The 26782-nt window shown below is 39.5% G+C and overlaps 1 protein-coding gene and 1 long non-coding RNA gene across 4 annotated transcripts in view; one reads left to right on the top strand and one right to left on the bottom strand.

The window, feature by feature from the left end:
- CREB5 (cAMP responsive element binding protein 5) overlaps positions 1-26782 on the top strand; it is a 257525-nt gene that overhangs the window by 77131 nt on the left and 153612 nt on the right. For all 3 annotated transcript variants that reach the window (XR_001861334.1, XM_008632019.2, XM_017732165.1), the window contains one exon: positions 5054-5226. Coding sequence is in view for 2 of the 3 variants with exons in the window: in XM_008632019.2 (XP_008630241.2) it covers positions 5054-5226 (173 nt within the window). In the remaining variant the exon portion in view is untranslated. The remainder of the gene's footprint in view (positions 1-5053; positions 5227-26782) is intronic.
- On the bottom strand, positions 19251-21827 carry LOC108446209. The gene is made up of 2 exons (XR_001861335.1): positions 21303-21827; positions 19251-19490 (listed from the first exon to the last, which is right to left on the bottom strand). It is a non-coding gene; the product is annotated as an uncharacterized LOC108446209 (long non-coding RNA).

Genomic DNA, 26782 nt, shown 5'->3' with positions numbered 1-26782 from the left:
TTTTTATCTCTGTTTTCTTCCCTAATTCCTCATCTGTGTTTACTGGCCTTGAGTGGGCAGCAAGCTTAGTTCTGTGCTTATGGCAGTTTAGATTGTGTATGCCAGTTACAGATGAAACTGTTGTGATGGGCTGGTGTGAGGGTGTTTTCCTTCCACATTGATCTGAACAATGAGAAAATAAATGAATTGGTGCTGTTTCTGGGGAGACGTGCTAAATTTTGTTTTGGGACTATCTTTTTCTTCTGTCAGGAGAGAATTCATAGAGCCTCAGTAATTTTGATGGAGATGATATATGATTAAAATAATTTTGAAGCCTGCCATTATTTGCCACATTTAATGTATAAGTTTCTTTACAATGATGTCTTCCAAGTTTTTAAGCTGGCAGGTTCTTTGGTTGTGTAAGCAGTATATGCAGTGTGTCACTGGAGGCTTCCACTCATGTTTTTTATATATTGTGAAGTTAGGATCTCAGTAATCAGGCAAGATATTACTGTGCACTTCTTAAAAGCATATATGAAACTGCCATTTAAATGTGTTTTGTCTTAGAATATTTGTCCTTGTTAAAATATATTGATATGTATTATGTTAATATATGTTAATATATGTTAATATATATTGAATAGACAGTCTGTATAAATTCTAAAGTACTATTGTATATTTGATTTCTCTCTAATTTTTTTAAGTTGATGCTTTTTTCTTGAACTATGGGAAAATATTTTAAGTTGCTATGCAGCAAAATACAGATGCATGATTTTTTGCATAAAAAAAAGATGTGCAAAACCTGTTTTTTAGTGTTTAAATTACCTACATTTTTATTTCATTTTTTTAATGGAAAATACCTTCTGACTTGGGAATTTATGTTATAGTTTGCAGAATACCTTTATGTAGAATTGGTTGTAGGTTACAGCTCTATTGATCTGAAAGCTTACATGGAACAATCCTGAATGGTCTGCAGTTTGTGTAAAACTGGTGTTTGCAATTTTTAGTAAGCCTCACAGTTAAAAAATAATAGTAGGAAAATAAAAACAGACTTTGGTTCAGAAACTAGATCTTATAGTTTAAAACCACAAAGAAGCTCTGTTTGAAATTCAGAACGTTACCGTAGATCATAAAGGATGGATCAGTTGTCTCCATCCTTTGAGTTCAGTAGATGGTGGTTAACTTCAGGTGGTGCTGTGTGAAATGCATGGGTGTTACTCTGGAAGAACCAGGGTTCAGGGGAAACGGTGACTGCCTGGGCGTATTTTGCCTGTGTCTGTGTAGCTGTCATTTCTCTGCTGAGCTTGCCAACAGGGTGTGTGTTCTTGTGGAGTGATGTGTAATCCTCTCCACCAGAACATGGAAGCATGACTACAAGAGGTTTTTAGCCTTTAGAAAAAATAAGTGTGTTGCCTATCCAAACTTAAATGGTTGCACGTGGGAGAAAAATGCTCAAATGTTTTCTTCTAAGTCTGAAGCTAAAATGGGTCATGAAGTATAACTGGGGAGAAGTTAAGATGATGATGATCTGTACACTTTCCTCCTGCAGCCGGAAGGGTTGAGAATGAGCACGTTGATTTAAAAGCAGTTTGAGGATATGATTTGTTGCTTTTTGGTTTATTTGTTTGAATGTTAATACTGTTGGAGAGTACTGCATGAGCACATGGGCAAGGCAAGCATTTCTATAAAAGCTCTTCAGTGTTATAATCCTAGTTTCTGCTTCAGTGGGAGTGACTGGAAACTTTAGTGAGGATGAAATTTAGTCCTAAAGGACATAAATTTCTCTTCATATATTGGATCTTAATTAAGATTCACTAAATAAATCTTAAGGCATGTCTTTTGTGTCTCTGCAGCTCCTGACATATGGGTGGCCTGTTCCCTGTGCGAACACTTAGGTTCAGTTTAATAAAATAGATAATAATGATGAGCTCATATGCCCTCTTCTAATGCTGAAGCACAGTTGAGAAGATGCCTGAGAAAACTCTGAGTGTGTGTGGCTGTCATACTCTCAGATTATGGATGGATCTTGGGAATACTAAAAGGAGAGGCAGAGCTCAGTCATTGCTGTGTCATTGCTCCCATAGACTTCTCTGAGCTGGAATGCTGGGAGCTCTACACCTAGTATCAAATAATCTTTACCATCTGCTTAAGAGATGGAGAATAATGAAAAGGGGAGTCAAAGGAGATGTTATTCACGGATGCCTGGTAGAAGAGCATGAAGAGCTCCTTAAAAGTAGAGCTGGAAGCAACCTAACCAAACAACAATTCAACTAGAAAGTGGAGGTCTCAGTTTCAACCAATATTGCTGAATTTTTCCTCTTTCTATAAGGGCCCAAAGTCAAGTCTGCAAGGAGCTTGTTAATATTCTATCCAGATCCATTCAGAATCAGATGCAGAGCTCAACACATCAAAACCATTTTGGGAGTTCTGAAGACTGCCTGCATCACACGTGCAACGAGCCTAGTCTTGCTGTGCTGGTGATACAGAGTCATTCTGCATGTCATGATGCATACGGCGAGATCAGATAGGCTTAGTGTCAGATCTACTGTGCATTACCTTCCTGCTGTCTTTCAAAGCATACTTATTGTCCTTAAAGTATGAACTTGCTTGAACTTCTCTGTAGATTCACAAGCATCTCAGTGATGTAAATTATTCTGAGATTGCCTAATCCTTTTCTTATGAATATCAGAGTCATGCTGAGTTTGACATTTTGTTGGGAAACCTTAGGCTTTCACTTGGCGACGTAGTACACGCTTGCCCAACAACAGTGCTTGCATTACTGAGAAGAATGGACATCTGAAAGCATTGACAGGTTTTCACTCTGCTTTTACTTTCCATGCATCACATACTCAGCCTACTTTTTGAAAAGATGCAGTTTATTGGAAATTGTTAAAACTTTGAAACAGTGCTGGAAGTTTATGCATGTAAGGTAACAATTACACTGTCTTATGGGCAAACAAAATTTTCCATATCCATCATAATTCATCTGTTTGTACCTTAGAGAGCTCTGTAATTATAGGAGAAAATGGAAAGAGAAGGAAAAGAGAAAGGAAATACTTAATCTAGCAGCACAGGAATCTGATATAAAATCTTTAAGTTCTGCCCTGCCATGGTACAACAAAGTCCAGTAAAACTCTGGGCAAGTGCCAGGGTACCACTTGTCTAAGGCTTGTGATGGATTTCCGTCCTGTCCATTCCCCAACCTTGCAGACTCATAGCACCGTACATACTTCCTTTAGAGATCACTTTAGGAAGTGGTAGTGTTAAAATATTTGCTGCACATGGATAGATATTAGATCTGTTTTTGCAAAATCTGGCCATGATCAAAAGCATCATTGCAGGCTTGAATCCTGAGCTAGATTTGGCTGTACATATATTTTTTTTTTAACTGAACAGGTTTTCCATCAGAAACCAGTAATCTGTTGAAGAAGTGACATTTTAATAGGAAAGTGGTAGATGAGGGAGAACTTCTTTGGAGAAGTTTTCATATATCTAAGGTTATTGCCATGCTACTGTGCTATGAAATATTACAGTTAAGGTCCTTGGTCTGGCTTCCTCTTGTAATTCATGCTCTTTAAGTGAATACTTAAGTGAATAAGGAGCTTCTAGACCTGATTCATAATGGGTAAATTATTTACTGGAAGAGGAACTCAAAGGTGGGTCCTCTTCATTCCAGGTGAGGTGGTCTAACCATGCAGCTGTAGGCAGCACCTCTGCCTCTTTATGTGTTAATAAAGACCAGAACAACTCCTGTAAAAGAAACAGAGATCCCTGTGTCTACACTGTCCTGGGAAATCACATGAAATATATAAAATTGGGAGATGAGGGGATAATAGCTAATGCCTTCAATTGGGGTCCCCTAATTATTTGCTCTCCTTTTCCATGAAAGGTTATTATTTGTTTGGCTCATAATACAATCTTTCTTTTAGATCTGGGATTCAGTGTCTTGTCTGCTTCTTCTGTTTTCCACATTTGATCAGAGCTCTGAGTTTCCTTTCTCACCAGCTTTATCTACAAATACTTTGTGGTGGTTGTGTGTGCTTCCTAGACAAATTGACTCATAAATTGGAATTTTGAATGAAATATAACTTTGCTTTTAAATCCCGAGTATTGCAGTGGTTAGGAAGGTGCTTTGTGTGAGTCTTAGTGGCTGTGTACATACTAGGATTATTTTTCTCGTTTTCCTCGGCCTAGCATAAGGTGACAATGGAAAGTTTCTTTTCCCCTTGCTGCTAACAATTCACACGTTGATGGCTGATAGGAAAAATAATGCTCTCAAGGTTACCATATTTTTCATATGCATGCACTATGGCTTATCTCTGGCTTGAGAGTTTTGTTTGTTTTTAAACGCAGGCCAAGTCAAACCCTGCGGTTTAGCAGCAGTGTGTTTTGTGTACAGGCCTAACAGGAGAGCAGTCCTGTTCCATGATTTCTTCCTTAGCAGGATCCCAGTCTCTTGGGTTGTTTGCTCAGTGGATATGAGTTATCTGTGAACTTCTTTTTTTTTTTAAGAAATTTTTAAGATCTCTGAGTTACCTGAAGCAAAGGTTATATATGGGCAAATACGGTGTTATTCTAAGCCTCTGGGATATTATTGCTCTACCAAATCTATGGAGGCTAATAGAAATGGCTGTTTCATGATGTGCTGTGTACTGTTTGTTACTTTGGGACTGTAAAACTTGATTTGCTTGTCATTCTAAACAGACACAGTACACAGTAAACAGCTCACGCAGTAAATCCAGGTGTCCTGCACTCATATCGTATTAATTTAGGAGAAATATGTGCTAAATATCCCCATTATAAATCACAAGACACAATCACAGAAGAACGACTAGTCAACTTGTGGGTATTTTTCCATTTATATTGCCCTGTGAAAGTAAATATTTATTTTTCATTTCTTTATTGTTGGTTATAACAAGATCTATTGGCTTGGGATTTACCAGGAGCCAGTAACTTTTCATGTTGTTGATACTTTCAGATTTCTAATAGTATTCCTGTAGAACAGAAAACCAAGATAAGACATTTATTTCTTGTACTTTTCTTCCACCATCTCCCATTTCCCTTCTTTTTGCAGAATATCTCCATGCATAACACGGTTGGAGGAGCAATGGTGGGACCTGGATCCCACCAGCTGACAAACACAAGGATGCCAAACCATGACACCAGCGTTGTGATTCAACAAGCCATGCCATCTCCACAGTCCAGTTCTGTCATTACACAAGCACCTTCCACAAATCGGCAGATTGGGTGAGTCCATTTCCATTTTCTCATTTCTCTGGTTCTGTCTCCTGCAGCTGCCCGTGGGATCAGATGTTGTCCTCATGGTTCTTAAGGTCCAGCTACATGCAGGACCAGATGTTGTTCTCGTGGTTTTTGAGGTTACAGAGTTTGCACTTGACCCTGCCAACATAAGCAAGGATGCCTGCAGCACACGTTGCAGACTATGGGGAATGGCCAGGTTACTCCAAATGTGGCACCCCGCTTCAAAAAGGATGAAATGCTCTACTTACTGGGAAGTCCTGCTTTCTCCATCCACTTTTTTGTTTTTATCTTATGATCATACTTCATGGTTTTTTTATAACTGCTCTGGGAAGAAAGACAAAGTGTTTGTGGAGCTGATCCTTTAACTTCCTTCAGTGGGAATTCTGGGTGTTCTATGGGATTGAGCTATTTCCTATGTCCTCTGGTTAACTGAAGAATGCTGGAAGACAAAAAGGCCGTCGAGATAAATAGAGTTTGTCACAGTGTGAACAGTTGGTCAGTTTGTGATGATAGATCCATATTTATTACCATAAATTGACAGTATGGATGCTTATTATATTGGCTTGAATGCCAATTGAGTGCTAATGTTTGGAGAACTGTGTGAACAAAACCATCCATGTTCAGCATACCTGGTTACTTCCAGCAAGTATGAGATCCTCATAAGTCACAAGAACATGTTTTTAATTGTACAGTAACTGCCTTGATGGCTTGAGGGTACAGTTTTTCAACACACAGCTCTGAGAATTTTGCATGAAAATGTATGGATAAAAAGATATATATTAGTGGACTAAGAAAGAAGCAGCAGTCTAGATTTGTTGTCTGTCATTGTAATTTGGGCACATCCATTATTTGATAAGTGTGAAAGCAGTCTCTGTCCCCAGTCATTGTCTAAATAATTGATGATCAACTTACAGTCTTTTCAAAATAAAACCAAAAGGTGAAATTGTGGCATTGACAATTGAAAATCCAGTTATTCTTGAGTTTTCTTTCAAGATTCTTGGTGTAGACCACAGGCTCTGTATCTCCTGTGGTAGCTGGGATGGCCCATGGCACTGAGCTCTGTGTTATCCAGCCATTCACAGAACACAGATTCCATCTGCTGCCCTAGTTTTGTGCTCCTGGCCAAGCTCCTCTATTTTCCTTTTTACTACTATTTCAGGATTTGGTTCTTAATATATAAATCTGGTAAGATGGGTCAGGTAAACGTATTTGATGGATGTGCCCTTTGTATATGTTACATGTTGACAAAACACAGTGAACACTGAGATTTCACATGCAATACCATTTGCCTGTGAATCCAGCAAAATTGTTGTCTTCTATGTGTCCCATTCTGCTCAAAGACAGGGGGCTGGGAGAGAGGGAGGGAGGAAGAAACAGTTTCTTTTTCAGTTTTAGAAAGAAAAACATTAACTAATGCCATTATTTGCGTTAAGGATGATTAAGCTCCTGTTCAAATTGTGACTTAATAGGTCTAGTGGTAATTATGATCCTAATTAAAACCATAAAAAAACCCCAAACAACTTTTAATACTCAGTGGTGAGGTGTTTTATGTAAGACTGTACTTGGCTTCCAAACAATTGTTTCTATATAATGAGAAAAAAACTGCATGTGGTTTTGCAAGACCCTGTCAGTCAGGTTTTAGGTTTGTGTTGGTTCAGGGCCACAGTGATTAGAATCTCCAAAGTTGGAGAGGTTGAGGATAAAAAGGCCTTTTCCTAGTCAGCGGTGTGTCTCATTTGGGAAACTTTGTCATGACATATCTTAATTCTTCCCTGTGACTGAATCACACAAATGTTTCCTAAGTCTGAGTCTAAAGCTGCTTTATTGGGAGGCATTTGTCAGCATTTTAGTCTCTGTGCGAGTTGGTGTGTGAATGAGACTTAGGGTGTTACCTCCAGCATACTCTGTTCCCCATTCTTCCCTCTTCCTAGGAGGTTTTGTTTCTTGTTCATGGTGTGTCCTAGGAGATAACTGCCGTATTTTCAACTTCCTCTACTTGCCAAAGTATTGAGCATCCTTGTTTGTCTTCTTTTCCTTCAGTCTGTGGTGTCTGTTTTACTTACTCAAAGAACATATCTTGTCATTTCCATTTATCTTCATCTTATCCTTCTAAATATGCTAAGAATTATATCCACGACTCATACTTGAGGAATACAGCCTGGACAATGGTTTTAGTATTAAACCACTGAAAAAAAATCCAGATGAATTCAGAAAATATTTGAGTTCCTCAAAGTTTGGTGGTTTTGATTTGGCCTTGCAAAGTTGAGATTGTTCAGCTATTTAACTAGCCCAAATCCTGAGGTGCTCAAATAGTAGGTTTTGGTTGAGTTCCCCTTTTTAAAAAAATCATCTGAAGCTGCCTCAAAGGGTAGATGAGTCCTTACCATGAAGAATTGTGCCAGGGAAAATGCCTTTTAATGAGCAGTAAAACCAGCAGAAAGAAACTGGGCAAAACTCTCACAGAGTTCTGTAAGAGTAGGATCAAGCCCTGAAGGTTATATAGAACCATCTTGTAGCAATATTCTGATTTTTATCACAACCACAAATATTTTAGTGTCAGACTATGGCCAAGCCACCTGCAAATGTTTATGATGGCCTTGCTCCAATGAAAACAGGGAACAGCAATGAAAGTCTTCATTTAGCCCCTGTTTGTAGGCTGTGCTCTAGTAACAGAGAATGGGACCCACCTGTGCCCGCACACAGCTCTTTTCATGGTGAGGAGTGGGCGAGTTTGTAGCTGCTGACATTCCCAAGGGATGTAATTTTTCCCTACTTTTGTTTCTCCTTCTCTTTCTTTTCCCTCTCCCTCTAACCTTTTCCCTTCCTCCCTCCCTCTCTCCCTCCATGCCTCTCTTTTTCCCTATCCCCTACTCTGGGGGCTTACATATAAAATGAGATATTGACACAAGGCATGGGAAAACATGAGAGAATGTGCATTGTTGGGCAAGCCTTACTGGCACAGTGTATATCCACACATTGTTTCAGGTATTAAGCTTCAACTACTACTGAACAGGCACCCAGCCAGATTAATCAGATAAAGAGAAGAGCATGAAGGTTATTAACTTAAAAAATAAGACAGGGTGAAGTCCCACTTTCCTCCCACTGTGTTCCTTTTGTTGAGAACAAACAGCAACATTACCATTCCAGCAAGCTGGCAGGTTGGTGTAAAGGTCCCAGATAGTATTTATGTGGTGAGGCAGTCTCTAACCTCCTTGCCATCCCTCCTCCCTCCCTGCCAAGCCTTCAGCATGTGGGAGGAATGCTGGAACTAGTAACTACTTGTGCTGATGAAAAATCAGTTGAGGAACATTTAGCAGTGAAGGGTGTCTTTGGCTGATTAATAGCACATCATTTCAAGATAAGATACACAGAGGAAAAGCAAGAAAAAATGATATAAAACATACATTTGTCAAAGGTATAGAAAAGCAGATAAGCTGAATCGGCTCAAGATATGGGACTCTGAACTAGGCTGTACGATAGCAGTGATTGTCTTTTTTTTAAAATAACTCCATTTTTTTTCTGTGACTGAGTATACAGTAGTGTGTGAGAAAATTCTGGTCAGACAAATTGGTGACAACACAGCGTGCTGCTTGCTCTATCTGGACACATCTTGTGCTAGGAAAGATGTGTTTTTCAGACTATCAAATACAGTTGGTAGCTGCAACCTAACAGCTCAGTGTTCACAGAGAAGGTAACCTGCTCTCAAGCTAGTTTTTCAAGCTATTAGTGGATATAACTAGTAATTATTCCTGTTTGAAACTCACTGGTATGGCTCTGCAGCTGATAAAGAACATGGGTGGATGGAGGATTGTCACAGATGCAGCAAGCTGTTAACATTGTACTAAATGGAGAGTGAGAGTGCGTCCAGTTTCAGTGAACTCAGGCTCCAAAGTGGACATAGAGCACTAACCATGTGATGTAGATTATCTGTTTTTAAAGTGTTGTAGAGCATTTCAATTGAGATAAGATGGTCTTCTGGCACAACACCAAAAGGGAGAAATTGCAACCAGATTTGGTGAAATGCAAGCAGGTAGGAGAAAGCAACAAAAGGGGTTTGGAAGATGCCTCTGGTGCCTTGACGTACTGAAGAATCATGGTACCAGTGGGAGAACAGATTTTCAGTCCCCACATGCAGCATTCATTTTAACATCTATACATCACCTTACTGTTCCTCTCTCTTTCCTCTCATGATGCCACATGTGTCTCTCTGGTTCCAGTTTATCATCTTTTCAGGGGTTTGAATGCTTTTCAAACAGAGGGGCATGGGAAATGGAGTAGTCAGAAAAACTGACTACTCCATGCATGTAGTGGGACTAACAGGTTTGGCGGCCTTGGCCGTTTGGAAAATGAAAGAAAACTTCTCGGTCTTAATTGGAGGGCCTCAGATGGCAGAAGGACAGATCTGTCCTGTGTCCTGGCAAACACGGGATTTTCACCATAGCACAAGCTATCTGAGACTGCAACTGCTGTTGAGTTCTCAGAGTATCCTGCTATCATCCTTCATATCTTAAGGAAACAGAGAAGACTCCTGTAAGAGGCAATCACAGGCAGAAACCCTTCCCTAATGCGGCTAGTTCTGGAAGGCACTTGGAATAGGTGGGTGACTGAGAAGGGTCTTTGTACATCCTCGAGAAAGTCTCTCTTTAAGCTCTTAGTAAGGTGGTGGAGTGTGTGGCATCAAAGAGGCCATGGAATGATGTGCTTTTATTAAATTCAAAGACTAGTTCCCTTTCCAGGAAATCTGTGATGAAAGCCTGTGTTCCAACTCATGTATTTGAACTGAAGTACCACAGTATGTTGTGAGATGAGAAGAAACGTGCAGTGAGAGATGAAGTAGCTAATGACCAGTCAGTCCCTTGATGAAGTCCATTCCATAGCCTTGGTTGTGCAGGATGTAAGAACATCAGTTAGATCACTGGAAAGGGGAGGAAAAGGAAGAGGTGGGAAGAGAAAGCATCTGACAGTGTCATTCTGTCCAAATTTTATTTTTTCTTGTCTTTGTACTAAAGGTTTGGCTTTAATTCCTGTTTAATGGTCCTGATTGTTTTTCTTCTGTTTATGCTAAGACATGTTTTCTGTAGTCCCTTCTACCACACTGACCTTGGCCAGCCTTGACATGGAATCCCATCAAGCTACACGTGAGCAGCAGCCACAAGTCTCTGGGAAGCTCAGGTGAAGTACTTAGGAAATTATTACAAGTGCACCATTCCCAGAAACAAGTTGTCTCATAGCTTAGCTTAATAGAGAGGGTGATGAGGGAGGAAATGAGCTGGACTCTCTCAAGCTGTTCATCTCTTTAGCAAGCTGCTGCCCAGGTCCACACACTGACCTGCAGGCTCTGTCTGTGATGTTTAGAAGCTCTGTCTGCTCTCCAACCTCCTCTGTTGTTGTTTGCATTGCATGTTCAGGACTTGCTGACTCAATTTTTCCCCGTAATGCTGAGTCAGGAAGAAAAAAAGCAAACAGCACCAGCCTGTGTGTCAGGCACAGCACAAACAGGTGGTTGTTCACAACATCTCTCTTCTGTCCTCAGGAACATACTCCTCTGCCTTACCAAAAACGCTTTCTTGCTGTAAGGTCAGGTCTAGGAAGGGGCTGGAAAGTTCTGACATATATCAAGGTGACTTTTGAGGGACTGAAAGGAGGATCATTAGCCAGGTAATAAACAGCCTGTCAACCTGAAATGAAGAGAGTTTAGTGTGTTTCTTACCTGACTTGATGTCAACTATTATCCTGAAAGTTATGCACTTGTTATACATGTTGGTTAAATTTATTAATGAACATAATATTTTACACCTCATACTTTCTACTTGACAGAAGTCCTAAGTTTGTTAGAAATGTTGTTTCTACAACACCAAAACCAAAAAGTGTAAGGGATGTTGTGTGACTGGCTGTCCACTGACTCTTACTAGGATTGTTGTCTTGTGTTATGAGAAGAAACAAGCCCTCTCTCTCCTGATAGTGGGTTGAGATAGGCAGTGAATCCATGCTTGAGCCAATTCTCATGCAAGTGATTTCTAAGAAATGGATCATGATGGTTTTGTCCTGAAAAGCTTGTCCCATGCAAGAACTATAGGAAAACAAGGTCAGAATAGTGTACTACACCCATAATTGTATCTGAACAGAAATACTGAGCTTTCATAGGAGTTGGTTGGCTCTCACATCAGAGAAAGTCATAAATAGGACTTATATATGATATACAGAACTTGGAGAATCTATCATTGATTCCTTAATTTTAGTGGTTGGTATCTCTTACATACCTCCTGTATATATATAATACACACCGTATAAATCTTCTTTAAAGGTGTCATCAAAATTTATGGGCAGAGCTTCTGATTTATATGACTCTTTGAACTAAAACAGATGTAAAATCATTTTCGGATGGAAGAGGATCTCAGAATTGCAGTGGGTTTGATATGACGGATCAAGCTTCCCTTAGACCAGAAAAAGATCATTAGGGCTCTGCATAGCCGAATCACATAGCTCTGCTCTTCATCGCAGGTTTGTGCTTAACATGCCCCAATGCATGATTCCAGTATGTGTTTTATCCAAGTGTCAGCCTGTTTGACAGGTAACTAAGCCTCAGTAAAACACTAACTCAAACAATACAGACTTTGTTTGGTGTAAGGCTTTTCTAAAAATTTCTTTTCATTTAAGAGAATAATTTGCAGGTTCCAGAGAAGTAGCAAGATTTGGGATGCTGTCTTACACCATGTCAGTTCAGAGAACGGCTTAAAGCTTTGTTGGGGGTAGCACAATGGCTGTAATGAGTAAAAAGTGAAGACCTTCATATGAGAAGAACGCTGATAAAAGATTAGTTGCCCACTGAGAAATTATGTTTGTATCTGTTTCAATAAGATAATTGGCACTGATGTGCTGAACAGGGAACACGTCGATTTTACATGGTTTGTGTTGCCAGTGTCTTTTTTGAACACTTTCAAAGGAATATAGAAGCATACTATAAGTTAGTAAAGTGTTAATGCTTTGGGTTTTTCTTTTTCTTTTTCTTTTTCTTTTTCTTTTTCTTTTTCTTTTTCTTTTTCTTGTTCTTGTTCTTGTTCTTGTTCTTTTTCTTTTTCTTTTTTTTTAAGCTGGTACCTGGCTGCAAACCAATTACAATTGTTCAGAGGAAAGCGCCTGAGGGAAAACACAGGAATTACAGACTTTGTGTAAAGTGTATGGATCTTACTTTACCGCCTGTAAAAGTAGGCCTCCTTATTAATTGATGAGTTGAGTTTTCAAAATCATTGGTACAGTATAGTCCCATTTAGGCCATATATATGGTTCTATTTATACTTATGGACAGGCCAAATATGCATTTGAAAAAGAAAAACAACCAAACCAAAAAAAAACCCCAAACCACCAACCATTTGAATCAAAGGCATGGACAAATCTAAGATGACAACATCACCAAAAATAATTCTTTACAAAAATGAAATTATGCTTGATTTAGAAGGAAAAAAATAATTTAAATAAATCTGTCATTTTGGAGACCTTCTAACAAAGTTCCATGTAGTAAACCATAAATTTGAATTCTCTTAGCAACATTTAGTAAAAAATTGCTGAGTTGAACAAGGAACTGATGGCTAGACAGAACCTGCAGGTAGATTGGGAGTGCAGAAAAAGTGTTCCTTGGAAGAAGGAGCAAATTAGAGAGTGTGTTTTAGAAACATTTGCTGCTATGAGCATCTGTGTTCTGCCAACAGAGACGTTTATTCTGAGCTCACATAAATGAAGTGGAATTTTGCCAGTAAAAGAAGGGTTGTGTTACTCTAGTTGTAGGATCCAGGTCCTAATTGGTTTATGAAATGAAGGGGGCAATCTTTGAGCTATTACCAGTTTCCTCTGCTGCAAGTGAAGTGAATCGCAGCTGTTCTGATAGGGTCCATAAAACTTGGTGAGGTAATAAAATGTTTGCAGTGAACAATTCTCAAAATGAGTGAAATCCAAATCCCTAGCTTATTTGACAGTATTAAGAGAATTGATTGTACTTCCTGGGGAATTCTGAATATTATGTTACTTTTATCTAGTTCTTTAACTATAAGATCCAGGCTCACTGGTGCTGTAAATGTAAGGGCTCAAAGTAACATTCTTCTTTTTTAACCCTACAGATAGAAATGCAGTATGTACGTATATACATGTGTGATACAAGAAAAAGCTGCACTTGTTCTTAATTTTCTAATGTTTCTTGCTTGTACTTTTTACTTCTTTATACTTTTCTGTCCCCCCATCTCTTGCTCTGTTTTGTTGAAATTTAAAAAAAGAAAAAAGAAAGCATGGTTAGCATCAAATGATCCTATACAGAAATACTTGTAGTGCTCCTTCCTAGTCACATTATTTCTTTAACGGAAACAATAACTTTTGATCTTTTAAGTTTTCTTCAAGCAACTTAAAATTTTCTAAACCTGGTTAGAAGTCAGATATGGTAGTTCTAACTTCTTAGCAGAGCAGTTGTTCTGAACCATTTTCATAGTGGTTTTGACCTAAAGATCTTTGATGCGGATTCAAGTCCAAACTGACATTTTTGGTATCGTTGTATACATTGAGGAATTCACAGTTTTCCTTAAAAGCCATTCAGTGTTTTTATAGAGTTCTGTTGTTCTTCTCAGCATTCTCAGAATTAAGTATTTTTATGTGGGGCTTGGATGTCTTTAAACTTCTTTTGTTTTTCCTCTTTTTTCTCCCCATTATAGAAATGTCTGTGATTTCCTAGGCAAAGACAGGATGATTGCACCTTTGATAGTAAAATGATCTAAAAAGAATACAAATAGAGAACATAATGAGAAATTTCTTGGAGTAATGAATTGGGTTTCCAGGTTGATTAAGTCTCAGCTGGTTGGGCTTGCTGCTCACACTGCTATGAGTATCCTCTTTCACACCTGAAGCTGGACACTTAGCACAACATCAAAGCTCCCCCCTTTATATCAGTCCTTGTGTAACACATGTTGCTCATCATATCAGTGCCCAGCCAGCACTTCAGCCACAAGGTGCTGCTTGATGGGCCTCTGATCCTTTAAGCACTTTGGAAGGAAGTGCTGGCAACAGTGGAATATCTGGCTTCCTTTTCTGACAGGTGGTTGCTCATGCCATATGTCCCTGGCTTGTAACATTCAGTAGGGTTGTCCCAGGTATGCCACAGGAAGATGTGCAAGAGATGCACAGATCTGAATGGTGATGGTCTCCTGGAGCTTCTGGGCGGAGCTGCATGCAGAAAGCTTTTCTGACATACTCAGGGCTAAAGCTTGTATTGTCAGCAAGTGGTTTTGAGCTGTTATTAGCAACTGTCCCGGGAGAGATGAACTGCTGACTTAATGTGCCTGAAGGAATCTCTCTTTGGGCATGCTGGACTTCATTAATTCATCATTGTTGTTGTGAGTTGTCGATGTAGCTTTTTTGGGCAGCAGATGTAAATTAACATAATGAAAGTGGGCAAAAGGCAGCAGTAGTTTTAAAATACTCAAACAAGAAGGTCTGTTAAGCTCAACAGTCTGTTGTGGACGACTGAGTCTGGTTGAAATACAACTACAACATTTGAAGATGTGAACTGTAGCTGATAACCAAAGGAGACCAAATTTGAACTGATTTCATATTATTTTACTCAATTTGTGCTTGTTTCAAGTGTTTTGTCTGAGATTATATGGCACAGGTTATACCAAATCCAGACTGACGATATGTAATCTGTAGATGCCAACTGGAGCCTATCAATACATACACCAAATGGAAGAGTTGTGTGGAAAACTTAACCTCTTTACAATTAATTTCCTTCGTATTCTGTTTTAGTCTCTTTTTTCTCTGCAGTCTGTTCCAGGATCACAGAGGAAAGAGACGTAGAGTGTTGTTGAATTTTTCTGATCTGTAGGGAATTAAAATAGGAAGCAGAATAATATTTCTACTGTGAAGTAGCAAAGGAAGTTGAAAGAAAACAGTCAGTGAGTTTCCGTTGTGCCATACTAAATGGATGTGGAGAAAGATATGGATTCTGGGCTCCATGACAGGAAAGAAAATCCATACTTTCTTCCAAATTTTCCTCTGGCCTCTATATTGTTCTATTGTTCCAATAAGAAATCTGTGACTCAGAGGATTTATTCAAAATCTATATAAAACATAATAGGCAAAGTTCATTCCAGAAGCCATCAAGTGAAACTGTATTTCTCTGTGGGGAAAGCTGGGGTCCCTTCCAGTCTGATCTTTTTCTGTACACAGCCTGGTAGCATGGAACTTTTTTGTTGCACGTTAATGCAACATCAAGGCTTGTGGGACCCTAAGTCCTATAAAGCAAATGCTAGAAACAATACTGGACACAAGCAGAACCCATAAATGCAGAGAGAAGCAAAAAACTGTATGTGAAAGAAAAGAGGGGTTGAGAACAAAAGAGAACAAAAGCACAATCTGCAATCAAAAGGTGTCAGGTCTGCATTATCAAATATTGCTTTTAGCAACCGTTTAAAATACGGTGAGCCTATCCCATATTTCAAACCTCAAGGGAAAAAAAATCAGTTTTTGTTTTGGAAGAAGCATCCTTGGAAATGTTCAATTTTCCTTATGACCAACTTGGGAAGCTGTAAGCTGTGTCCTTGAAGACAGTGTAAATGACTCCAAGCCAAAAAAAACGATTCTATGTTGACAATAAAACCCCACTACTGAGGTATACATTTCCTTCTTACTCCTCCTGCTTGCCCATTAGACGAACAGGAAAGTAGACACGCCCCTGCCATGTTTACAGGCCTTGCCTTGTTATTTGTATGATGGACAGAGAGCTAAGAGCTGCATTGCCAACACTTCTTATTGGAAAAACCTGGAAATAATTAAGGGACCTCATTTGTTATTGCTCGTACATTCACTGGTGGAAATTACTTGGGAGAACAGTTCTACTGGTACAGAACAGTGCTCAGTAACAGAACTGTAGAAAAATGACAAAGACAAAAACAGCTTTGGGGAATGGGATGTAAAATATTATCCTAAAAAAATTTGCTACATTGGTTTTGAAAGGTTTTTTGTATGTGCGTGTGTGTTTTCTAGTAGAGAAAATAGAATGTAATTTGCCTGAACTAGAGGATGACTTGTAATATTTTTACTTGTTACTGATTTATTTACTTGAATGAAAGTTATGAACTACAGTGGAAGTTTCAGTTGAGTAACATTCAATATTGTGTTATGTTATTTTATTACTGAGTCTGCTGAGTGTTCCTTTATTTGGTGTCTTCTTCCAAGAGCTATGAGCACTGTGAATCTTTTTCATGTTACTTTTTCAAAATCAAGGCTGTGCATTGCAAAACCAAGAAAACCAGCTACCCAGGCAAAGGGACTTTTAATATTTCAGCACACTGATCCTTTTCTACCTACATTTCTCCTGAGCTGTCTGCTTAATGCCAGATCTGCTCCCACAGGCCGATACAGGTCTTTGTTTACAAGTCGGGCCACAGGATATGAGGCGAGTGTACCTATTGTACAGTGCCTTTCTTCTTGTTGGGATATGATGTGCTTTTCTGGGTGGGAAGTGGCAGTACTGTTGTTTCACTCGAGTAAGGCATATGGCAGAACACAGTGCAACAGAGAGGAGCGTCGATGAGTGAATGAGGAGTCATTAAGGCAAAGCAGTCTATTGTCAAAAGAAAAAAATCAACAATTTCAAATCAGCTTAAGACCATTATCTGAAGATTTCAGGCTTTGTTGGAATTTCTGTTTGCAGTTGCTCCTCTTCTATGTAGCGTGTGTTGGATGCATTCTTTGTTGTAACATTTGCTGTGACAGTGTGAGGCATACATATGTTTGCATGCTCATGCAGTTTTCCAGGAGATGTGATCGCTTAGAGTTGCACCTACATGCTCTTGTTCCCTCCGCTCCTCTTGTTTTGCAGAGTTGCAAGGGGACACAATCTTTTACTATAAGTTGTGACACTTCTACTCCCAGTTCAGTGGTGGCTCCAGGGTTCAAACTTGCAGCCTAATAATGAACCAGGGTGAAGGGCTGTTACTGTCAAGTATAAAGCCATGTACTGTAACTGAGGGTAATCAGTTTGGATCGCGTTTGCAGATTCTTTGTATTAGCTTTATCAGGTCGGGCCATCAGAGAGCAGATAGACAGGTAAGACCAAAAGACCTCTGAACCCAATTAAAGTTGTACCACAAAGAAATCAAATTCATGTGGTTTACATTTCAGAAAGTTACATTTGGTGGGCTGTACTTACTTTTATTCTGTAACCTAATGCAGACCATGTGAACATTTGAAACGCTTTTAACAGTTAACCAGCTCAAATAACACAGAACCAGAGCAGCAATAAAGAATGAATTAAGAATGATTGCAACTAAAGCCAAATTTTTTTCCCTCATAAAGAAATATAAATGGCTGATATATTTAAAAACTACCATATATATAGTAATTTTGTCCTCAGATTTTAGCATGACAATAGCTATTGTCTTATCTTTTAAAATAAATGTTTGGTTTAAAAAGCAATCCTAAACCCACAGACTTTTTTTTATTTGCAGAGTTTTGGGATGAGTTTGGATGTGGTGTGGAACCACTGATAGTCCCATTGATGCACACAGTTTGGGAATTGGTCATACAGCTCTGAGATAATCTTGAGGAGCTGACATTTAAAATACTTGGCACAATAAGAGCATGAGCACGAGAGGATTAAAAAAATAGGTATTTTATTTGCTGTCCACTTTCTTAAAAACCCATAGATGTCTGTGCAGCTTTTCATTTGCAAATACTTCTTGCTTGCTGACATTAGATAGGCCTTATATGTGGAGCAAATAGAGGTTCAGCTGGTGCAGACTATGTGTTCAGTTTTCCTATTTGCTAAACAAAGAGTCTGAATGAAAGTCCTGAAGCCTCCAGGAGACTAAGCTAGAGGTGGACAGTGCTAAATGTGCCTGTGTCCTGCATCTAACTTCAGGAAAGTGATGCGGTTTACATACAAATGGAAGAAAAGTGACTGGCTTTCCTAGCAGCAGAATCATTCAGTGGCATCAGTTTCCTCATTTTTGCTCTGTAACAATGAGTTTTCTGGACTTTAAGAGATCTTCTTGGTGTTTGGGAAAGAGATCAGGCCTACACTTCTTGCCTATGTGTTACATTCTGTCCTCAAGAAAGAAGTTCCTACAGCCCCAGCTCTTTCCTAGGGTCTCCAAGACACTGAAGTGCAAATCTCGTGCCATTCTGCTTTCTGGCACAGAGCCACCTGGCTATCAGCAACCAAGCTCAGCTTCCTGGCTCTGGAGCATGATTGCTATCCAGGGTGGATATAGTTCCTTTCCTTCAGCAGCTGTCCTGATGTGCCTGTGTACAACAGCTTTCCTCACTGCTCCTTGTGTGGAGCAGGCTGCTCTCCTGTCTATGTCCCCCCTTTTCCCATAAGCTTTTGGGGCTGATCTGGCAGAGAGGACATTCAGGCATGGGGCTCTCAATTTGGCCAGATTGAAAGCTAAGGTTATGTATCATCCAGACTCTTTTGTGGCTGCTGTTCTTCCCATGGGCCACAGAAGCTCTCCTTCTCTCCCTGAGCTGAGCACCTTGAAGATCTGTTGTCTTGCTTACTTTTCAGAAGCAGACAAGTAGAGAGGAAAGACCTATGCAGATTTTTTATCTTCCTTTTTTTTTTCTTTTTCTTTAAAATCTTAGTTAAATAGGTAGCAAACTACTTGTTTTCTGTGAAGAAATCTTCCTTGTATCACCATTTCCAAGCAGTGGGTGATGTATTGCTCATGGAATGCAAGCTGTTTCAAGGTGTATGTGTGGGAAACTGGGGCTGCCATTGCCAATTCACAGAAGTGCTGGGACGGGAAGAAAATCTGCACCTCCACCAATGCACAGAGACTATCCTACTATGCACGGACCAGAATGGGTGGAGTGGGAGGGAGCACACTCAGTTTTGTTATGTACTGGGTTTGGCAGGGTAAACCAAGATGCTTGCATGGAACTAGTAAAAGAGGGATATGTTCTGGGAAGGTTAAATGGCTGCTGCTTCTACTGCTGCCCTGTCACTCAAAAATGAAAATAACCCAGAAGACTTTGTGAAGATCTTTACAGAACAGAAACTGTAAATGGGGAAAACATTTGAGTTTTGATTATAATAACAACAGAAGATTCATCAAAGAATAGATCCCATCAAGTGGATGTTGGACAGAAAGCAGTGGCAGAAGTTATTAAAGTGCTAGTCTGGGCCTAGCCAAGTTCACTTTGGTTTCTTGTTCACTGCTGATTTCTTTCGGCAAATTTCTTGGTCTCTCTCAGATTCAGTTCACCAACTATAAAATATGAAAAGGAATACTCTCTCACTTACGGGAATGTTAAAATGAATTTAGGTATTACAGGAGCAGAAGGTAAATAGGTTCCTCTGATAGGTCTTGAACATTTGATGTAATTAAACATCAGGAATTTTACTCAGTGTATAGTTCTTTGCCACAGAAATAGAGAAGAATTAGGGTATTATGTAATCATGTCTAAAATAATGTGCTATTAATTTCCTGGAAGCTAAAATAAACTGCTGAAGATTCTTTAAACAGAGTGAGAAAAATGAGAATGCTTATACTAGACTTTCTCCAGGCATCATATTAATCTAGTCCCCACCTATGGCAGAAGGGTTGTACAAGATAATCTTTAAAGAACCCTTTCAGTGCAAATTATTCTATGATTCTGTGTTTTGCAGAAAATAAATTGAAATGGAAGTTAATTATCAGACATATTTATTAAAAGCAACAAGTGCTAATACACACAAAAAGTATAACTAAAAGTAATTTCCTTTAACTTTTCAAAATCAAGATAAGGCAAAACTAATAAACATTAAGATCTGCTTCAAAGGTGTTCAACATATTGAAGTGTAGGAAGGCTTTTGTTTTCTTTCTCTTTCTTCTTTTTCAATTAAAATTCGAACTTTTTCATTAATTCAGTGAAAAAAACATCCTCTTAAATCTGACATTCAAAAATCCTGTAAGGACTGATTTTTCTTCTGAAAAAGTATTGTGCTTTGGTTATTTTTCCTTTTCTCATTCCAATTAATTAATTCTATTATAGTAGCCCTCAAAGACTCTAAACCAGACTCCATTATTTGCAAAATACTCAAAACAGAGTGTTATTTCAAGAGAAGTACAAGCCTGAAATCCTCTCTCTTGTCTTCCATCTCTCTATTCCATCAGGCTTTCTTCTATCTCTTTAGAAGGTATCCATTCATTCATCATCCTTTGTGTGTGTGTTTTCCATGTTTTCCCTAGACTGGGCTATGCGAACAGTCTTAGTGGCAGAGAGACTCTGAGGAAGCTTTCCATCCTATTTTCTTTCCATTAATGAAAGTTATGAAGCACTGCCAATGTGAATACTGCCTGTAAACAAGATGTGCGTGAATTCAATGCAATTCCCTAACCCCTCTCTTCCATGGGGCGAGTTGGACACGCAACAGATAAAAGTGACGCTATGACAACAAACGTCGGAGGCATATCCATGCAGACTCTTTAAATGAGACAAAGCATTTTAGAAAAGAGGAGAATTAAGGTTTCCCATACATGCAAAAGAACTCCTTTTGCTTCCTCCCAATGGGAAGAGCCTGCTGAATTCCAGGAGTTTCTGCATTGCCTTCAATGGACAGGGTAACTGGAAAGGTGATTAGAGACCATAGAAAAGCATGGCATGTGCTCTCATGCCAGCAAATGTGAGCTTCTCATTTGGGTATGAGAGCAGCAAGCTAAAAGAGTAGGAGAGGAAATCCAGTATGCTGTACCCTGAAAATATACAGCTTCTGTGAGCCGGGACACACCAAACACAAACACTGGACTATCCACCAGCCCTTCAAAGTAAAAAGCCTTCTAAAATGACTTCCACCTGGTGCGCTCCTAGGCTCTTAGAACAGATTTTTCCAAGAACGACCAAGTATTTTGGTTTTTTTCTAGCAAGATATTAGCAGCAGATGAAGAATTACACCTTCCAAACAATTAATGCAGCCTACGGCCTAGCCAGAAAAATCATCATTTCCAAAAAGTCCTATTGACAGAATGCTGCAGCAACCTTTCAAAGCTGCTCCCACATCCGATGACAACAACAATGAAACACTGTGCTATTTTTCTTACCTCATAAAGTTGTCATCTCAGCACAGCTAAACATCTTAGTTGCCACCCAGCCTGTAAACATCCTTATGTGAGGAAGGTTATCAAATAGGTCATGGAGAAGCAGCTCTCACATTATCTAGAGTATTATCTAGAGCCCTCAGGTTTCCTGGAGCCCTTTCTGTCTGGTTTAAGACATGGTAATGTTACAAAGACACAGCTATTTCTAAATCAGCTAGTCTCTGATTTACTAGCTTCTACTAATGGATAAAGACTAAGTGCTCAATCTAATCTGACCTTTCAGGCGTGCTGGCTGTCAGAGTGCGTTTGCAGTCACCTCTTCTATTTTAACACTGTCCCTCTAGTAAAGTGCAGAAATCTCAGAAGGAGAATACATTCCCTTTGGGTTACCAGCTTTAATTCTGTGCCCTTCACAACTTCTACTGTTAAATGTGGTAGATTCGGTGGCTGCTTCTGGGAATAGGAGCAAGCACTCCACTGTCCTAATCCTCCTCTAGCAAGCCCCCTTTCAAAATGTCCAGCAATGGATAGGTAGCATTCTATGCAGCATTTACACCAGTTTTATAACCTTCTTTAGTATCTATTTGCCATGCCAGCCTCTAGACTGCTGGCTGCCAGGCGCTCCCTCCCCTGCTTTCGTCAGTGTTACTAAAACAAGGAGACTGCACTGTCCTCTTCTGCAGATTCACTTTTAGAGGTTCTGTAATCAAGTTTTCTGACATTAAAATTGAGATTACATGAAATATGGATGCCTTGAAGTATTAAAAAATAAAGTGGGCAGGAACACTATCTTTAAAGATCAGCTTTAGCCATTTAGAAGCAATGTATTCCCAGATTCTGGGTCCCCTTAAAGCCTTCTCTCGGTACACAGCCAAGTGCCTGCACCTCATCAGCAAACAATGGAAAAGATTCAAGTAGCAGGATCCTGCCCAGTTCACATTCATTTAACCCTTTGTTGCCACTATATTCTTTTCACCAGCCTTCCTCTTTATGTCTAAAACAGATGCTGAGATTGTTGGTACCAGAGAGTTAATCTTATTAATAGTTTCTCTGTTTATTGTCAGAGGGACTTGGTTACACTCTCTTCTCCAGGCCAGTAGGTCAGGGGATTCAAGTTCCCCACTGAGGCTTGGAGCAAATCTCGGTGCTGACTGTGCACCTTAGACTGGAAGAGGGGGAATATGCTGCACTGGTACAGACTTTGAATTTCCAATAAGACATTAAAGCAAGGCCTGTCCTGTCTTTTTCAAATACATTCCAGGTAGAAATTACTGAACCACTTCTGCAGCAGGGAATTTGATCGCACTTCACTCCCTTTACATGATGGGAAGATGTGAGTTTGTCTACCCCAGACCAAGAACCAGATCTGGCTAATTTACTTCATTGCCACCCAGCAGGGAAGTGTCTCTTTATATCCCTTAGGAAAGATGGTGGGGAGGCAGAGTTTTAAGTGTCTGGGAGCAGAGCCTGTGCGCATGAGGTACAGGGGTCTGACACACTCACTTCAGACCAGCAGTAAGTAACAGATATGTATTGGAAAGAGGAAAAAACTATGAGTCCAGACTCTTTCATAGTATGGACTGATGACTGAGTTAAGAAAGGTGAAAGGAAAGGAAGGGAAAAAAGCTGAGGAAGATGTTTTCTTTGGGCTTTCCTTGGAACTGTCCCTTTGTCTTCACTAAATGGGAACTTCAGGAGTTATCTCTGCCGTTCATCCACCACTCCTCTGTGCTGGGAGAAAGCAGCAAAGGGGGTAAGAATGGAAAAGTGTTTGTGCTCAAGCATTTCCAAATGTTTCACAGCCATAAGCATTTACTGGTTCTCACCCTCCACCCTATCACCACTCCCTCCATATAAAATCAGAGACTGAGCTCCGGCATCCAGGAAAGAAGGAAGCCTTCTTCTCCTTTTTAAAAACTTGCATGTCGCTATGCAAAGCTTATAATGCACTAGCACTCAGCTAGGACAACTTGCCAAAAGGCAATGTCAGAAAGCTGCTGAAAGAAATGTCACTCAAAGATATCCCAGAGAGTCAGGTCATTTGGTGTGGAAAGCAGGCAATAGTTCTTTCTGGGCTCACGGATATAGGGAACTTCAGCTTGACTGAAATGAAGGATTAGCAGAATTATTCTCCCACCATACCCCCTGCCTTTTATACAAACCCAGCAGTTACTTTCCACTCCATTCTGTGTGTAAAACAAGGCTGAAATATGATATTTAAATTATTCCCAAGGATGCATTTGCTGAAAAGGAAGGCATGAGCCAGATCCTCCCATGTGCTTGTTCTTTGTCAGAGTCTTGAATTTTGGATCATTATAAGGAGGGAGAGAACACACTAATTCCTAACATTGTTAGTGTTTTAATGAGCACTGCTATCAAACATTTAGGTTCTCACTCTCTCTTAATATTTGGATAAGTAAAATTGCCAATAGTGCAACAAAATCAACCTAAGTCAGCCCACAGAAAAAAAAACCCACCGCAAAACAATAGGATTGAATGTAGTCCATTGTCTATTTCTGTACACAACAGAAATAGTAAACCAGCATGAGTGTGTGAGAGGAGCTTGTGCTTAGACGGAGCTGTGGCACAGGGGATGAAGAGCTTATAAATACAGGCTGCCATTCTGCAGTTCCCCTTCACTCCTGGCAGCTTGAATGGCTGGGTGTGTTGCCTGGTCATTTAAACACTCTGGGTCCGAACCCAGCTTCGCTGCAGATATTCTGTCTGCTTTACAGGGACGCTGCGAAGGGATGTTTGTTGATATATCCAAGAATCAAACAGACTTTAGAAACTTTCACCCATGCCATTATTTTCAGGAAGAAAAATAACTGCTGCAAACTGCGTTACAAAACATGCATTTTCTTCTTTACAATTAAGCCTGTTGCTGTTCCTTGATTTACCAATAAAGAGAGCAATATTGGAATAGCTAGTACATTTTTCATATGCAAGATCTCAAAAAAAAAAAGAAAAAGAATATAGGGGCTCTAGAAAGACACCAGAGCTATGTGCCCAAAGTAGGGTACTCCTTGTCACGGCATTGCCCATGAGTGATTTCCTCACACATCTTGCAATTTGGGGTTTGGTTCATTTAATGAAGCACCAGCTTCTACATTTCTGCAACTCTAGGAGATGTTTATCGCCCATTTTCAAGACACTTCAAATTCTTACAGCTGGAGATAAATCTTGAAAACATGAGCCAACAAGTCTATAAGAAGAGCAAAAAAAAATGTTTACTTCTTTTTAATCTTTTTTGGCTCTAATCAAGAGTAAGGCACAGACATTAATAAAATTGATAATAAAGTAGGTGTTCCTTTTGCTTGACATCTGGTTTTTCATCCTGTGGGGGTATGTTGAGACATGCTTTCAAGTCATGTTTTTAAGGTTTTCTCTGTGTCCATGAGGGCTAGTAATGCAAGTTTTCTTTTTAAATGGAGCATCAAAGCCTTCCAGAGCCAGTATTTGAAGAAAAAAATGCAGTGATGCTCTCAGTAATAATATTAACATTTGAACTGAAGTGATAATAATGGAAGGCCAGAAAGGGTCTCTTATCGTCTTGGCAGAACTCAATTACCTCTTTTCTCAACATCTGTCTTGGTACTGTGGTTACTTTCCAGCTCTATATGTGTAGTTTTTCAGATCTTTTTCTCAAGTGGCAGAACCAAGTGAACTATTATATATGAATGATAGAGAAAAATATATTGAGCTGTTTGACCTAACTCTGAGATTTCATGATGTCACTCTACAGGTTTGGTGTGGACCTTCCAGTGAAGTTTCTGGGTTCACTTTCCTGATGGTAGCAGCCACCTCCACTACATGAGCTGTGCCCAGGAAAAGGGCTGCTGCCTGCATGTCTCTTTTCACCAGAAATTACTTACACATTAAGAAAATAATGGTGATTTTTGCTTGTGTTACAAATGTGTGTATGTATTTGCTTTGCATTTTATAGTGGTAAGATGCAATTGTGGGGAGAGGGAAGTGTAGATGATGTTAGCTACTGTCAAAGCCTTTGGCTCATTCCTGGCATCCTGGCTAATGCCTCGATGGTTGTGAGAGGTAGATCACATTGGAATGGTGTGCTTTCTTTTTTGTTCTTGCTGCTGCCTATCCCAATTAAGAAGCTTTCCGCCCACAGGAGATGGCTGACTAGAAGGGATGGGGACCCTGCTTTAACATCTGCTCTTTTAAATAAAAAGGAAAAAAATAAAAGCTGGTAAATAGTCCTTGCCCCGGTGCAGGGATGGCTGGATCACAGCTGCAGCTGAGCCCAGCCTGGCCCTCTGGGCAGGGAGGGATGGGTCTGGCTGACACGCTGGCACTGGCAGACTGCTGAGGGACCCATGTCCAACCTCCTTGGCTGGAGGGGAGTTGACTGGGAGAATCATTAGGCCTTTGGGGAGCGAGGGAGAGAGGAATAACTTGCTAGCTAACACATGGCAAAAGGCTTCCACCTCTCAGCTTTGGAAGTCTTAAATAACAAAGTCCCGTATGTGTGGCATTCACATAGTAATGCACTAATAAATTAAAAAAAAAAAAAATAGCCAGGACAGAAGTTAAAACTTCCTTTAAAATGAATGTATATGTCAAAACTCATATTGAGAGTTTGGAGAATAACTAATGTAGATCTAATAAATGCCTCACTGTTTTGATATGATTTAGAAGTCACCTTCTTCAACTGGTACTTAGTCCCAGTGAAGCTACTGGCAAAATTTTAATTGGTTTCAGCGTAGCTAAAACTTCTCTGTTACATACTACATCCTTTTTGGGGAGCAATCCACCATCAAATCTACCAAGACTGTTTGTTTTTATGAGAACCAAGCACTGGCATCTACATTTAAAAGGAAGTGACCTTGGAAGATCATTTTGTGCTGAAAAAATTAATTTTTTTCTTTCTCATGTTGGTTTAGTAGAAATACCACAATATTTCTTTTTCAAACCTGTCTCTTTCTGGTCTATTCTACAGAATGTGCTCTGTGAAACACAACTAGCATGGGATACAGGATTTTCTGGGCTATGTCACTGGTCAAGAGAATTGTTTATCAGTTCTGACACAGGGGCATAGATATTTTCTTATATTTCTTCATCTTGTCCTAGACAGATTTCCCCAAACCACCTCTGCTTTTTTTCTCCATTCATGTTTGTCTTTTCTCTCTATCTGAAATCAGGATGTGGATTTCTTTCAAGTGCCTTTAATATTCTTTTTTTCTTTTGTTTTGTTCTTGTTGCTTGTTAAATGGTTGATAAGTCTGAAAGTGAGAAGAGATAAAATATGGGAATTAAGCCATGTTATCTCAAGCAGAATGAAACTCAATTTATTGGTTTAAATTTTGGAAAATGGAAGATGAAGTCTAGAAAATTTATTAAATAGAGACTCTGATAAATGCTGATAGATTTGGGAAAAAAATAACACATTTTAAAGAACCATATTTCTGCTAAAGAATTGCTTTTTAACTGTGGTTGAGTTTGCCACAGATGACTTCTTCCTC

This window comes from Corvus brachyrhynchos, unplaced genomic scaffold (genome assembly GCF_000691975.1).
Source record: "Corvus brachyrhynchos isolate BGI_N302 unplaced genomic scaffold, ASM69197v1 scaffold53, whole genome shotgun sequence".
NCBI classification, from domain to species: domain Eukaryota; kingdom Metazoa; phylum Chordata; class Aves; order Passeriformes; family Corvidae; genus Corvus; species Corvus brachyrhynchos.
The sequence above is the reverse complement of the archived record's forward strand: the minus strand, read 5'-3'. Positions and strand labels throughout refer to the sequence as shown.